At 41.5% G+C, this 17,002-nt stretch overlaps 1 protein-coding gene across 3 annotated transcripts in view; it reads left to right on the forward strand.

The window, feature by feature from the left end:
* Nucleotides 1-17,002, forward strand: part of COL15A1 (collagen type XV alpha 1 chain) — a 481,077-nt gene that overhangs the window by 366,480 nt on the left and 97,595 nt on the right. For all 3 annotated transcript variants that reach the window (XM_075212747.1, XM_075212748.1, XM_075212746.1), the window contains 4 exons: nucleotides 8,567-8,602; nucleotides 12,086-12,169; nucleotides 14,810-14,875; nucleotides 15,675-15,728. In XM_075212747.1, the coding sequence (XP_075068848.1) occupies nucleotides 8,567-8,602; nucleotides 12,086-12,169; nucleotides 14,810-14,875; nucleotides 15,675-15,728 (240 nt within the window). The remainder of the gene's footprint in view (nucleotides 1-8,566; nucleotides 8,603-12,085; nucleotides 12,170-14,809; nucleotides 14,876-15,674; nucleotides 15,729-17,002) is intronic.

The following is a 17,002-nucleotide window of genomic DNA, read 5'->3' on the forward strand; positions in this document are numbered from 1 at the left end:
TAAAGTGCGGTTTTCGGTACAATATATATTAATAAATATAGAAAAGAGGCTATTTTCGTGTTGCTTAGCCCAACGATATTTTATTATAAATGATAAAATTTAAATAAAGAAAATAAATAAAGCAACAAAAAACAAACCTCATCTTATATTGCATTTTAATTTTTATATCTTCTCCTTACAGTGCCTTTTTTTTACATACCTGGCTGATTATAATGGAATATATATATATATATATATATATATATATATATATATATATATTAATATATATATATATATATATATATATATATATATATATATATATATATTTTATAAGGGCACAGTCATGCCCTTCCATTAAGGTTACATCTAAAAAATGACATTCTGCCATTGGAAATCTGTGAGAGGCGAGGCATGGTGTTTGAGGGTCTACATTTTAAAAAGTATTAAAGCTATTAAGCATGCGAATGGAGAATTGTCCACAGGTGCCACATTTCAGAAAAAAAGAATAAAAAATGACCACCTCCCTCTTCCTTGACAACTTTGCTAGCTGGCTTCCTCACTACCTCTCCTCCGATCTCCCCTCGATCATTCTCGGTGACTTTAATATCCCCATCGACAACCCCACCTACCCTGCTTCCAGCAAACTGCTCACCCTCTCTTCCTCCCTTGGTCTCACCCAATGGACCTCCTCCTCTACCCACTGCCTTGGTCACTCCCTTGATCTTGTCTTCTCCTACCTATGTAATCTCTCCGACTTCTCCATCTCTCCCTTTCCTCTATCCGACCACCATCTCCTCTACTTCTCTCTCTCCTCTTCTCCTGCTCCCCTCCCCCTGCTGAAACCTACTCTGTCCATACGCAACCTCGATGCTCTTGACCCTGCCTCTCTGTCCTCCTCTCTCGATACCCTCCTTTCTCCCCTTTCCTCCCAGGCCTGCCCCAACCAGGCGGTCTTCCTCTACAATCACACCCTCACCTCTGCTCTGGACGCGGTCGCCCCTGCCCACTCCGTCCACCCCCGCTGCTCCAAACCCCAATCCTGGCACTCCAAATTTACCCGCTTCCTCCAAAAATGCTCCCGTTCCGCCGAACGTCACTGGAGAAAATCCCGCTCCCTGGCTGACTTCCTCCACTTTAAATTCATCCTTTCATCCTACAGCTCTGCCCTCTCACTCGCTAAACAATCTTTCTTTAAATCCATCATCTCTTCCCAGTCCTCTAACCCCCGCCGCCTCTTTGCCACCTTCAGCACTCTCCTGGCCCCCTCCCCTCCCCCTACCCCCTCCTCCCTGACTGCCTCTGATTTCGCCTCCTTCTTCTCCTCTAAAATCGAGGCCATCCGACTTGAAATCTCCTCCTCCACTTTCTCTTCCACCCCTCCCACTCTTCTGTCCTCCCCCCCAACCACCTTCCCCTCCACTCCTTCCGTCCCACCACCGGCGAGGAAGTCCACTCTCTCATTTTATCCTCCCCCCCCACTACCTGCCCCCTGGATCCCATCCCCTCCCACCTTCTTCGCTCCCTTTCCCCCACCACCTGCTCCCACCTCGCTCACCTCTTTAATCTCTCCCTCTCCACTGGCATCTTCCACTCCTCCTTCAAACATGCTCTCGTATCCCCCATTCTTAAGAAACTTAATCTCGACCCCACTTCTCTCTCGAACTATCGCCCCATATCTCTTCTCCCTTTTGCCTCCAAAATTCTCGAGAGGCTCGTCTGCAGCCATCTCACCTCCTACCTTTCTGAATACTCCCTCCTTGATCCTCTCCAGTCTGGTTTCCGCCCCCTCCACTCCACTGAAACTGCCCTGGCTAAAGTCACCAATGACCTCCTCTCTGCAAAAGCCAGGGGCCACTTCTCCCTTCTCATCCTCCTTGACCTCTCTGCAGCCTTTGACACCGTTGACCACCCCCTCCTCCTTCACACCCTCCAGTCTTTCTGCCTCTCCGGCCCAGTCCTGTCCTGGTTCACCTCTTACCTTACTCACCGTTCCTTCTCTGTCACCACCTCTGGGTCTGTGCATTGAGCGTACTGAGTTGCTGTGTTTACTGTACTGTGCTGTCTCCCATTGTATTGTGATTTTGTTTGTCTCTGTACGGCACTGCGGATGCCTTGTGGCGCCTTATAAATAAATATTAATAATAATAATAACTTAGTAATAGTCTAAAGTTCAAAATCTCGCCATTTTTTCCACTTCCTGTTTTGCAAAAGTCACTGTTTTTCTTGGGGTTTTTTGGGGAGAGCGTAACTCAGTGTACAGGAGGTCTAAAGACTTGGGGTTTGTTTTATTAGAAAGCTATTAGGCCTGAGAAGTGCCTTTAAGGGTTTAAAATTTTGAGAAAGTTATAGTTTTTTTTACAATTTGGTAAAATATGCCCCATTTTACAGATAGGGGATTTCATAAAGTTGCACATGTCAGTTAGAGGTTTGTGCTGAGTGTACTCAGACTGGCTTCACTTGAGAGCACAGACATGGCTGAGTCTCTGGCTAAGGGATTTTCATCTCTGAGCTGAGGAAATTACCCACATTTTCTAGCCACAGTGGGTCTGGTTAGTGTTTTGGGGATATGGGAGGGGCACCCTGTAGTACTATCAGCCCAGGCACTGCTCTCAATTGAGAGTTTAATCTCTCCCTGAGACAGCTGTTAGTGAATCCATTATAAACCTCCCGCCCCTCAGTGACATCACTTAATTTATTCAAAAGTGCTTTGTGGTACTTGTACTGATCACACTCAGTGGTGATCAAAGCGAGGAGTAGATGTGAGGTATCTGGACATTAGCATCTGACATGTGCTCTTTACAAGTGACATGTTCTGAAGAGAAGCTGCAGATAATCTATACACACCCATTTCTCATTGCCTGCTGTGTGCTGTGTTTTACTCATTGGTTTACTCATGGCTTTTCTGTCAGAATCTCTGTAAAAGTCTGTCTGCTTTCACTGGTGACCAGCATCAACAAGCAGGGCTGCCAAGAGGAATTCAGGGCCCCGATACAACAAATTCATGGGGCCCCCCTTATAGTCAAGCATGCATTTGTGGGTGTGGTTGGGCATTTGGGGGTGTGGAAAATGTGCCATTGGGGCGTGGCTAACATCAAAATCATTAGGCTCTCAATTCGCCGGAGCGCCACATATGTCCAAGCACTCCTGACATTCAGGACATCTAGCACCACAGTGTAGTATACAAAGAATGCAGTGTGTACACAAAGAGTTCAGTCTTGGCCTGCACCTTACATTGGGCACAACACTCACCAAAAATTGCCATTGTCCCTACTAGAATCACAACATTTCACACACTCTGCTGCTCTATCCTACCTGTTCTTCTCACTTTCTCCACCTGTGGCTGCTGGTTTCTTTAGTTGCGGCTTGTCTGGATACTGGAATGTAGAAGGACCTATTTGGAAAAAAATGGCTACAATTAGAAAATTACAGCCAGCCCCGGCGTTAAATCAATAGCACCCACGATTAATAATTAGGCCTTCCTCCAGCCCCAACATTAAAATAATAGTGTTCACATTTAATAAATTAACCTATTCCCTTCCTGCAAACAGCAATACCTATTTCCCACAACCATCACTGCCATTAAATAATTCAAAGTCACATTTAATAAATGGACCTCATTTTCACCAAACTCACCCCCATATTTAATAGCCCCCAAACCATCCTATCTTAAATTAATAGTCCCCACTATTAAATTGCCTCACCATCACCCTACAAACAAAATAGCGCCCATTAATTAGCCACCACCTACCTCACACAAACTACATTGCAACAAGCCCCCTGTGCCATCACACACACAATACTGTGCCCCTTCATCACAACTACACTGTGCCCCCTTATGCTCACACTGCGCCCTCCATGCTGCTTTTCCCTTCTTTTTTACTTTGTATCTCTCCCCTTTTTTTTCCTCTGTGCCTCTCTTCCCCATTATCTTTCCTCTGTGCTTCTCTCCCCAATTATCTTTCCTCTGTGCCTCTCTCCCCCATTTTCTTTCCTTTGTGCCTCTCTCCCCCATTATCTTTCCTCTGTGCTTCTCTCCCCAATTATCTTTCCTCTGTGCCTCTCTCCTCCATTTTCTTTCCTCTGTGCCTCTCTCCCCCATTATCTTTCATCTGTGCTTCTCTCCCCAATTATCTTTCCTCTGTGCCTCTCTCCTCCATTTTCTTTCCTCTGTGCCTCTCTCCTCCATTTTCTTTCCTCTGTGCCTCTCTCCCCAATTATCTTTCCTCTGTGCCTCTCTCCTTCATTTTCTTTCCTCTGTGCCTCTCTCCCCCTTCTTTATAGCACTGTCCCTTTCTGTTTTCCCCCATGCCTCTCCGTTTCTTTGCTTACCTTATGTCAGCCTCTTTCTTTTCTTTTCTCTTCTGTCTTCTCTTCTCTCTTCTTTCTTCATGCTTGGTCCTCCTGGCTGCGGTGCTCCTCACTGACTGACGGGCGTGACTTGATGACGTCACGCCCGGCAGTCAGTGTGAATGAAGCAGAGAGGAGGAGCGCAGCTGTCACTTGAGTATGTATTTTTTTATTTTTTTCTTACAGCTCCCCCCACCAATGAACAAGGCGGACCCGGCGGATCCCCCGCACCCCCGCGTCGAAGGGAAAAAACAAAACAAAAAAAACGCAGGGAATGAAAAAAAAAAAAGAATTTTTTTAATTAACAGTGAGGGCCCGGCCCGGGCCCCCTGGCATGGCCGGGCCCGGGTAAAATGTACCCGCCACACCCCCCTCTCGGCGGCCCTGTCAACAAGGATTGAAGTTTAAGGACTGGGGAGGAGATTACAGTGCTGCAGGTGCTGGTGGGAAGCACATAAGCACAATGTGGTACATACTGCACCACACTTCTGACTGCCAGAACATGCATGCATACATACTGCACGCCGCCACTGACTGCCAGAACATACATGCATACTGCACCCCACCACTGTCTGTCACAACATACATACTGCACCCTATCACAGCCAGCCATAACGAACATACGTACATTCTGCACCCCATCACTGCTTGCCAAAACATACTTACATACATACTGCACCACATTGCTGCCTGCAAGAACATACATTCTGTACCCCATTACTTCCTGCCAGAACATATACATACATATATTCTGTACCCCACCACTGTCTGCCACAACAGACAGACAGACTCTACCACTGACTGCCAGAACATACATACTGCATCAATGGCTGCCAGTACATACATACTTCATCCCATCACTGCCAGCCAGAACATACATATGCACCAAATCCTGCCAGAACATACATATGTACCAATGGCTGCCAGAACATACATACTTCATCCCATCACTGCCTGTCTGCACATACATACATGTGTGACATGTGACAAAAGCTGGTGCACAGGGAGTGATATTTGAAAGATTTGCTGGTGCAAAGGGGGTGACAAGTGAAAATAGAGCTTGTGAGAATGGGGTGTCAAGTGAGAGACACTGGTACACAGGAGGTAACATGAGATTAAAGCTGGTGCAATCGGCGGTGACGTGTGCATGAGGTTACAAAGCTGGTGGGCAGTTGGGGATATGTGAAAAAAAGACATACACTGGAAATGGAGGATACTAGGTTTAGAGGAAATCTGAGGAAAAATTACTTTATCAAAACAGTAGGGGACAGGTGGGATAGGCATCTAACAGAGGTGGTAGAGGCTAATATAGTAGAGCAATGTAAACACTCTTGTTTATTAGGGATTGAGAACCACTTGGCCCATCTAGTTTCCCGTAATTTTAACTGATGTGAAATTCTAAGTTCATAAATTTATTATCAATATTTACAAAAAGCCATGAAATTCCATAGACAAAAAACCTTATGGTTTAACATGTCCAATTAAGGTTCCTTATACACAATCTCCAATGTAAGAAAACGATTGAAACTCTTCAACTCATACTCCAAACAGCAATGAAATTACGACGATTAAGGAGGGAAACCTTAATGGACTTGTTCCTTGTGCAATACAGACATGGTATGCCTTCACATCCTGTGGTTAGCTGCAGATTCAGCACTATCATGGAGTGAGATTGCTGTCATTCACAAAATAGTGGAGCTGCTAATTCACATATTTGTGTGTTCAATGGAATACACAGATGATAGTCCCCACAGCCATCCCTCTTAGTCCTGATTTATGGATGGTAATTTATATAAGTGTGTATGCAAGTTTGGAACTATATACTAGAGCCTGATTTATGAATGTACTGAGATTTGGCTGAACAGAACCTCATATTGAGGATTTAGTGTTTACTAGTGCATAACTGAAGTTTGAGCATCAGGGACTCAGAACTCAGAACCGAATGGCGAACAGACCTGGTATCCACAGAGAGATACATGGAACTGGAAGTAAACCCTTTAGGGAAAAGTTTTTTACTGAGGTAAGCACTCTTGCTGAATGCAAGAAGATGAGCAGCTTTGAAGTGTAGAGTATTTGCAGAAAGATGAACTCCAGGTTATGCAAGATACTTGAAAAGATATGCACTTTGGAATTGCAGATATTTGTAAAGAGATGTGCACTTTAGAATGCAGATACTTGCAAAAGTGAGGTTTAGTTGGTAATGCAGAATGTTCACAGAAGATGATCACTTTATAAATGCAGGATAATCAGTAACAACTAGAACCTGGCACCAAGAACTATCCTCAGGAGAGAAGTGTGTTGCTCTGGCAATAAACAGATCTCAGTAGCAGGTTTAAATAGTTCCAAACAACTATTGGCTACACAGTTCATGTGATCACAGCTGCTGAATCTGGTTGGTCTGGGATGATCACCTGACTGCATCCAAGATGGCCACACCCATGCAGCAGAACAAACAGTATGTGTTTGTTTACAAATGAAGATGTGAGGGACAGGAATGCTGCAGACGACCAGGAGGGGACCCTGGTAGCTGTGATATGACAGAGGCAGATGTTGTAAGCGGCTAAGTCCTCACTGTGTGACATGGACATGATGCCAATTTCACTCACCTGATGGAGAAGCACCCATGGTAATCCTTGTGAGACCTTTATCCAGCCTCTATGAGACATGCTTCTGTAGAGAATTCTGGCACTGTAAAGAGAGCCAGCTTTGCATTTACATTTTCTTGGAATACAAGAAAGAGGGAAACAAACAAATTAAATACCCATACCAGATATATTTAATATGCACCATACAAAGATGGATGATACAAAAGATTTGGTGCTGCAATCTCCTACTACTGCCTGATTCAAACAGACAGTGGTGGTGTTACTTCCATGCCTTGTGAAGTTCCTATTCATGCAACCACTGTTTTACTTATGTAACCCCCTGTCACTGTGTGTATTGTGGGGTGCAAAGGGTACACAGTGCACCTCCTACTCAAACCCTGACTAGCTGATGGGCATGGGTGTAGATGATCAGGGGGTCCCTGCACATGCAGGTGTTTCTCTGTAGTTAGTGGGACACAGGTGATGTCACTTTGTAATGCAGTGTAAAAGTCACAATAATTTGGGCGCCAGACCATCTCTATAACAAACTGAACTTTTATTTACACTCCTCTTCCTCCAGCACGATAATCATAATGGTTGCAGCAATAAAGAAAAATATATACAGCTCCTCACTCTCTCCAGCACAGTTCTTAATGTTATCCAGATGTTAAATAACATAATTTACATGTCTCTTGCACTCCATACTCACTGCAGATCACCCTCCTCTGCAAGGGCACTCACATGGATGCTAATAGGCAGGCAGCTTCTCCTCCATGCAGCTCTGACACACTCTGTGTACCTCTCAACTGCAGCTCATCCCTCCTCTGCGGGGATGATGTCTCCTGTGCTCTGACACGTCACTCTGTGTACTCTCAGCCTCAGGATCTGACACTACAGCTACCATGCCTCTTGTAGCAGCCCTCACTCCAGAACCTCTTCCATGCGAAGTGTCCCCCTCTCTCTTGGGTTATCTATAGTGGCATGGAGTTCTCCCCCTCATCCAGGGCACACATTCATTGCCCTGGCTCAGTCACCACGCTCAGACAGCCAGGCAATGCTGGGGGTCGCCTGGGAGCTTCCACCCCAGGTCCCCAGCTACATCTCTCCTCTCCTCTCCTCTCCTCTGTCTCTCCTCTGTCTCTCCCAGTCCCTTTCTCTCTCTCTCTCTCTATTCCTATCCCCCCTTAATGACAGCCCCTCCTTCCTCTCACTCAGTCTCACAGGCTGGGCTGGGTTATCACCATGGTAACCAGTTTATGTAACTTTTTATAAAATTCTAGCTTACCCTCTAGGTGACCCCTCCTGTATTCACTGAAGTGCAGGGTTTTACTAGAACATCACTAGGGGGGGTGTTACACTTAAAAAAAGTTCAGTCTTAGTTGGAGAGAGAATCACAGCAGTAGACTATTGAGGCTTTCACGGAGAACCCCTGTATTGGAGGTAATAATAGACCAAACATATTTTGTCTTGTCTTAGTGAACTCCACTCAAAACTAACTCTTAATATTTTCTAACCAAGCCAGCATTTCATCCTATGATTCATTGACATTTTACTCAGGGTTAGATCAATTCTAAACATATGCATTCCACACTAATTTATGTTCATGATAAAACTTATGTAAGATTTTCTTTGTCTCTGGCATAATTTAGGGGAAGAAAGGTGAAAAGGGTGATCAAGGACACAAGGTAAGTCAAAATGTATATTCTGTTCGTTACATATCTTTTTTGGGCATTAATATTGTACACATAGAAACAGAGGTATGGGATCTATTGTCTGCAATGTTTGATATTTAGAGTTTTCCACATAATTTTTAATCATAATTTTGAACAATGTGCCTAAGAAAGAAATCTTATTGTGTACTGAGCATTCTCTCATATTGAGAAATTCCCATAGTTCAACACTATAAAGAAATCACTTATTTTTTGTACCGTATTTCTCATAGAGGTTTCTAAAATGACCCTGCTACAAATATTGTAGAGGTTAGCATATTGCAGCACATATATATTACAGAATACATCAGTAATTAATACCATACTACAGTATATCTGCCATGGGACTCTCTCATCTATCATCAATTACACTGGCTATCAAAGGTGATGAAGGACTCAGCGTCCAGAGTATTGAAGGCTGTCTCGCATTAGCCATTCTTCAAGTATCTATGAAATAGTATCAATACACCATTCGTTTTGCAACACGTTTTCATTGCTTTTTTTATTTATGATCTTTTAGAAGGTGGAGCAGGTAAGGTGTAAATATTTGCAATGGGCATTAAACTTTATAAGGATATTAACTGAAAGCAGGACATTAAGTCCCTACAGAAGGACTTGGACCACATTTGAGTTAATGACATTCAATTTAAGCTGTGATAATCATTGTGGTACAAATACATTACATTACATGCAATTAGTGAGGTTTGGGCATTCTTACATAAAAGAAGCTGAGTAGCAATACATACTGTCAGATGAGCAAATAATATCCTGGCATGCATAAATTGGCTGGAAGAAGTACAGGGGGGGCTATAGGGCCCAGAGGTAAGGGGGACTGATTATGCCCCCCTCTGACGGCCCCAATCTGCTCTAGAGTGGCATCACCAGACCCCTACCCTAATTTTGCCATGGGTCCTGGCAATTCCCTGAATTATGCCACTGCTTGAATCATGTTAGACTACGTCTTGAACATGCGGTACAGTTTTGGCACAAGAAAGACAGAAGAAATTGAGACGGATGGCAGAATCTCTATTAAAATGTAATGGAAGATTTTACTTTATCCAAAATAACTTGCTTGAGATAAACACAAATGAATAAAATATTTTTTCAATGCAATAATGCACTTAAAAAACATATAAAAACCAGTTGATATAACACAGCATGTAAAGAGCTGATTCACTCACCAAACATAACTCTCAGCAATGAGTAACAGCAAAAATCACAGATGTTCAAAAACAGTGTTCGTTAGGTCCCACCTTTGTTTAGTCTTGTTTAGTCAGCCCTTGTGATTGTAATGGTGGCCACCAAAGGTGTAAATCATTGCAGAAAGGGTTAAAAGTATGTTCTTGTAGCTCAGATTGTGTTATCTTTAATAGCTTCAATTGATCAAGGTGTGCCAAATACTTGCTATTAAAGCTTAACGGAAGTAAATTCAAAATTTTCTTTATCGTTGAGGCTTTTCATCTGGTGCTTTCAAGCTTTACATAAATATGTTTTTTAATCATATATCAACTTCTAAAAATCATAAAAAGCAGCTATATTCATAAAGAGGGAGCACTATATACATAGTTGCCTAATATCCTGAAATATTTTTTAATAATTTTATTAGAAGTAAAAAAAATATTAATTTAAGCTTGACAGAGAGATTTTCTATGGTTAAAGAATGTAGGGCATGTTTATGAAACCCAATCAACGAGATAAAACCTTAATTGCAGCAATAAAGCTTTCTTTTCTTTCACCCTATTTATTCACCCTGTTTTCACAAGCGATTGGGCCCCCATGCTTCTCAGTGGGAGACCTTATTATTTATCAAGCAGTGTGGTGGTAATTTCACGCTGCTTAGTTATTGGCGGGATTGCCATAACCTATACAGTAAAATTAAAATAATATTGCACACAGTACCATAGGTTCCATCTGGTGATGGTATACAGAGGATGGCACTAGATATGCCCCATGGTTGGAACTGGATGCAAGCATGTTACTCTTTGAAATTAGTTTTCAAAAGTAGACAAGTGTGAGTAATGGTAGAATCATTGGATGAATTTAAATGGTCTTGTAAGCAAAAGTATCAATAATAATGAATAATAATAATAAACAAATTAAGCAGTTGGGATTATTCATCATCATCATCATCATTTATATAGCGCCAGCAAATTCCGTAGCGCATTACAATTGGGAACAAACATTGATAAGACAATACTGGGTAATACATACAGACAGAGAGGTAAGAGAACCCTGCTCGCAAGCTTACAATCTACAATGGACATTGGGCATTTGGAAACACAAGGGCATGTGCTACATCATATTGCACAATGGACCAGCTAGAACGCAAAGGTAAAAGTATTGAGTGGGATTTGTGTGTTGCAATGTTGGTCAGAGGGTTGTTGTCTTGCGTTAGCAGTGTAGAGGATGGTAATAGCGTAATCTAGGGAAATTAATATGGTGGTTAAGGAATATCAAAACCTTGTCTGAAGAGGTAGGTTTTCAGTGAACGCTTGAAGGTTTGAAGACTAGAGGAAAGTGTTACTGTGCGAGGGAGGGAATTCCACAAAGTGGGTGCAGCCCGAAAAAAAAGTCCTGTAACCGAGAGTGGGAGGATGTGATGAGAGTGGAAGAGAGACACAGATCTTGTGCAGAACGGAGGTGTCGAGTTGGGAGATATTTTGAGACAAGTGAGGAAATGTATGTCGGTGCAATTTTGTTGATGGCCTTGTATGTTTTTAGAAGAATTTTATATTGGATTCGTTGAAATACAGGCAGCCAATGCAGAGATTGACAGAGTGGCTCAGCAGAGGAATAACGGTTAGTAAGGAAAATCAATCTAGCCGCTGCGTGCAAAATAGATTGTAGGGGTTCAAGTCTGACTTTGGGAAGACCAGTAAGGAGGGAATTGCAATAGTCGATGCGGGAGATGATGAGTGCATGAATTAATATTTTTGCGGTGTCTTGTGTCAGATATGTGCTTATTCTGGAAATGTTCTCTAGGTGTATGTAACATGATTTAGATATAGAGTCGATCTGGGGAATAAACGACAGTTGTGAATCAAGGATTACACCTAGGCAACGAGCTTGCGGGGTGGGATTTATTGTCATGTTATCAACAGAAATAGAAATGTCAGGCAGGATCCAGGGTATTTATCTTGTTTCCATGTATGGTGTCAGGAAGAATTTTTCCCCCTTTTAAGGTAAACTGGAGCATGCTTAATGAAAATGACCTACCACCATATATTTATCAAAATTAGTATTGCAGTAAATGAAATTACTTATTCCCAATTTGTCAACATTTTCAATGTTTCTTACATACTTTTAAAGTAGAAACTGTTTCTAGCAGAAAAGAATGTTAGCTGCAAAATAGTTAAAGTGGAAAAAAATGAAAAGTAACCCATATTTTATTGTAAAGTTACAAAGTGATGTCAATTTTAAATTGTTGCTGTGTATTAATATTAACTTTACTTTACACAGGGTGAGAGAGGACAGGATGGCCAAAATATTATCGGCCCTCGTGGCCCCCCTGGTCTTCCTGGGCCACTAGTGACACTCCAAGATGTAAGAAGCATTTGTTTTTTTCTTATTTGCATGCAACAAAAGCAGAGCAAAACTAGTTTGTATATTGCTATAAGTTATTTATGTATTTTGTGTACAGAAATCAAATTAAAAAAGTTTATTTTTTAATTTAATTTTTTTATTTTTTTACTATGGGAACAGGTTATGTTAAGATGAATGCTGTTACAGCAAAACCATGAGCTATTCTGTATCTTATTAATATTGTTTGTCACTATTATTTTTTATTAATATATTGCCACAGGGGTTCCACAACAAAATGACATAATGTTATAAAAAAAATTACAGAATTTAAACAAATATCACCCACAAAAGTATATCATTATTTAAGGAAAACACTAGGATAGAGGGCCCTGCTCAAGAGAGCTTATATTGTAGATGCAATGGGTAAACACAGAAAATGTGAAACCGAGTGGGGAGTAGAGCTGGGGATGCGAGAGCAGCAGGGTTCAGAGGAGGGCTGGTAGACTTGAATAAAAATATGAGTTTTAAGTGCACATTTGAAGGCTTAGGTAGGGTAGTCTAATTCAACATAGAAGTGCATTGCAGAGGTTTGAAGCAGTGCAGAAGAGATTCAGATGGGGCAATGGGAAGAGTAAGAGGCAGTGAGTAGGTGAAGAGGAAGTCATTGGCAGAGTGGAGCGAGCGGGAGGAAGTGTGTGTGGAAATAAGGTTGGGCAGGAGCAGTGGTTGAGGGCATTGTAGGTGAGGGGAAGGAATTAAATTGGATTCTGAAGCAGAGAGGGAGCCAGTGTAGTGAGTGGCAGAGTTAAAATGAGTTGGGCAGCAGAAGTCAGGAGAGACAGGTAAAAGTAGACACTAGAGGAGATGGTTGCATTAATCAGTGCAAAAGATAGCGAGTGAATGGATGAGAATTTTAGTTGGGTGAGAAAGGGCCTCATCTTAGAGATATTGCAAAGGTGGAAATAGCAGGCTTGGGAAAGAGACTGAATGTGGAGGGTGAAGGAGATGGAGGCGTTGAGGATGACACCCAAGCAATGGACTTGAGGTAGAGAGGAGAGGGTGGTATTCTCAACAGAGAGGGGGAGGAGAATAGGTGAAAGCAGTGATTTCCATTTTAGACATGTTCAGCTTAAGAAAGTGCTGACACATCCAAGAGGAGTTGCTTTTATTGACAGTGGCCTTTGGAAAGGGGGGGGGGGAGGGAGAGTTTTTGAATTCAAAGACACCACAGAGGTGGAAAAAGACCACAACAAGGGAGTTGCCACTGTTGTGGGAGGGTGAGGAGGACCATTGAAAGATACCAAATGAGGACCAGAGGGAGATAAGTTTGTAGGCCCTTGGGTTAGTAGGATCATAAATCAGAATGTTGAAGACTCCCAGGATGAGGAAGAGAGGTCATTTTTAGTCTTGGTGAAAACACATTTCAGATAATACAAACTATGATCTTTACGTCCAGGAAAAGTTGTAATAGGTGATAAAGTGGCAGAAGAAAACATATGATGAGAATGTATCATGATGCATTGCGGACAAAAGGGAAAAATATATGATAACAATAGATCAGGTAGAATATAAATTTATATGACATGGATAAGTAAAGAGATGATGACCCAGTCAGATGTTTGTGGTTTATGGTTGTGGTCTATGGCGGGGGTGGGGAACCTTTTTTCTGCCAAGGGCCATTTGGATATTTATAACATCATTCAGGAGCCAAACAAAATTATCCACTTAAAAATAATCAACTTCATCCTGCTTTTTCTCTTCTTTATCTGTCTCCCCTCTATCATACTGCGCCCTTCATCCTGCTTTTTTTTCTCCTTTATCTGTCTCCCCTCTATCATACTGTGCTCTTCATCCTGCTTTTTCTCCCTTTCACTTACCTTTCTATTGCCTTTTTTCTTCTTCTCTTCTTCTTGTGGCTGGCCCCTGGGCGATCTGCACTGCAATTGTCGGGTGTGATGACGTGAAGGAGTGTCCCAGTCTGGGCTCTCACATAGGTTTTATTTTTATTTAATTTTTATTTAATATGTTTTTTAATATGAGCGGAGAAGCAGGGGATGGCAGAGGGCCAGAACAATTGATGTCGCGAGCCTTAAACGGCCTGGTCGCCGGATGTTCCCCACCCCTGGTTTATGGTATAAAAGTGGAAAGTTGGCAAATAGAAAAATATATTATGTTATGCACAGGTTAGTGAAGAGCAAATCAGCAATAGCAAGCCACATAAATATGGAGATGGAAAAACATGCTTTCTTACTTGGTAAGGTATGAAGGGCAAAGATGTGCTGACATACTGGTTACATGTAAATGTAATTAGGAAAAGAGGGATTCACAAATGTTCAGGTATGGTTTAGATGACATAACTGTTCAGGTTGTACACTATAGTAGTCATGATACGATGCATCTTGTACTAATGAGATAAAGTCAAAGGAGCTTTATGAGTTTGAATAATGGCATACACAAATCTTATGTAAGCTATAGTGGAAATTACTAGTAACAATTATTCCTGTGATAGTATTTGTGCAACATTTTGTTCATCATACCATATTTAAGAACTTCTTTCTGGAGAAGAGAGCAAATCTTGAAAGGAACCACTATTAAGCTAATAATATGTTTTTCATGTTGTAAAAAAAAGCATTTCCATTGACTGTTCTTATTTCTGATTAGTTACTACTAAACGACACAGATGGATTGTTAAATATTTCTGACATAATGCTACAGTCTGGACCACGTGTAAGTATACCAATGCTAGACCTGCTAAAGCTGTGACAGTATTATTGTTTTCCAGAATGTCAACTGGATATTCTATTACTGTTCAAGTCATTGATATTGAATACTGTATGTTGATAATTATTTCCTTTAAAGGAGTATGCAATATCTATGTCTTTAAAGGTACCCAGAATGTGCTGTTTATTGTAGTGTATTATTACTCTATCACAATGTAATTTTAATGAAGTGAGTTGGTAAACTGGATTCTGTTATTTAGGGCTTTGCCAATTGAAATCATTCATGTCTGTAACATAATGGAAATTCACTGCTCAGAAATAAAGGTGCAGTCAGACTAGAGACACATTTGTGCATTTGGTGCAGGAATGTCTTGTATTGGCTTCAGAAGAAATCAGTAATGCACAAACTATACTTTAGTAAGTAGATCATAGTGTAGGATATTTATCAGCCTATTAATGCTGTTCATTATCGCTCCTGGGGTGATGGCCTGCCATGATTTGTTAGTCTCTAAAATTGACATTAACAACAAACTAAACCCTTGTGGCCAGCAGAGAAAGTCTTAAAGATTTATGATGAAGATTTTGAGTAGAAGATCACCAGTGATGGATCAATATTGGTGGACTGGCACTTAGCTTTTCATTAGAGATGAACAACTGTTATTATTATTGAAATATATGTTGCCATACTGAACATTTTATATGTGTGTTTTAGTATTTAGAGGAGCACACACATTAATTGCCTCTTTACACTGAAGTAATGAATAATGCTATATTTGTCTAATGTTTTTCTTTTTCTTGTCTCCAAGGGACCAAGTGGACCAAAAGGGGATATCGGCCTTCCTGGATTCCATGGAACCAAGGTAGATACTAAGATTTAAAAAAAAAAGTGGAGAAGTAAGTACAGACATCCCTTATGACAAAAGAGGATTACCGGAATAGTATAGGCAGATCTCTATAGAGTGTGCACATGGTTATGAAAGAGCATAGATCTGAAGATAAATCATGTAGGTGTGTACACTTAAATTTGCATGCTCATTGGGACTTTCAGTTGTTGGTAAATTCCTTACAGAAATCGCATCTGCAGTAATTTCTGTAGTGTGTACCCAGCTTTACTCTTTACTTTTGATAAGTGTTTTGATGCCCTCCAGAAATTAGCCTGCTACATAATCATAGTTAGAGCAGGGATGTTGCTGTGTATATATTAAAGAGCAGTGGCCAAGCTATCATTGAAAATAGTATCACGTTTGCTTGGCTTCGTCAGCTGATATTTTTTAGCACTGCATAGGAACACCCTTTTTTTTATTCAGCTAGACAAACTCAGACGAGATGAGATTTTGAACAAGCTAGTTGCTAAACAAGTCGTTAAACTTACTAACCAGGTGGCCAATCAGACTTTTTTGCTTATAAAGCATCTTGCACTAGATCAATCAAAGCTAATTGATGATTGGTTACTATGGGTTACTGCACAGCTATACTGTTAGGAAATAACCCCATTTGTTATTGTTTCCTTTAAACAAGTGTTAGAATGTCTCTGTATTATATGCCTTTGTGAGTACTATATTAAAACATTTGTCCCAGCTATAAGGTGGGATACCACTTTCAAACCTGCTCAATATGGACAAAAAAGTACACCAACCCTGGACTGTGGAGCAGTGGAAACGTGTTCTGTGGAGTGACGAATCGCGCTTCTCTGTTTGGCAGTCAGATGGGCGATTCTGAGCTTGGCGGATGCCGGGAGACATTACCTGCCTGACTGCATTATTACAACTGTGAAGTTGGTGGAGGAGGGATAATGGTATGGGGCTGTTTGTTAGGGTTTGGGCTAGGCCCCTTATCTCCATTGAAGGGCAATCTTAATGCTTCAGCATACCAAGTCATTTTGAACAATGCTATACTTCCAACTTTGTGGCAACAGTTTTGGGAAGGCCCTTTTCTATTCCAACATGAATGTGCCCAAAGCAAGGACTACAAAGACATGGTTTGATGAGTTCGGTGTGGAACAACCTGACTGGCCCGCACAGAGCCCTGATTTCAACCCCATCAAACACCTTTGGGATGAACTGGAACGGAGATTGCAAGTCAGGCCTTCTCGTCCAACATCAGTACCTGACCTCATAAATGCTCTACAGAATGA

Source organism: Mixophyes fleayi, chromosome 5 (assembly GCF_038048845.1).
Source record: "Mixophyes fleayi isolate aMixFle1 chromosome 5, aMixFle1.hap1, whole genome shotgun sequence".
Taxonomy (NCBI): Eukaryota; Metazoa; Chordata; class Amphibia; order Anura; family Limnodynastidae; genus Mixophyes; species Mixophyes fleayi.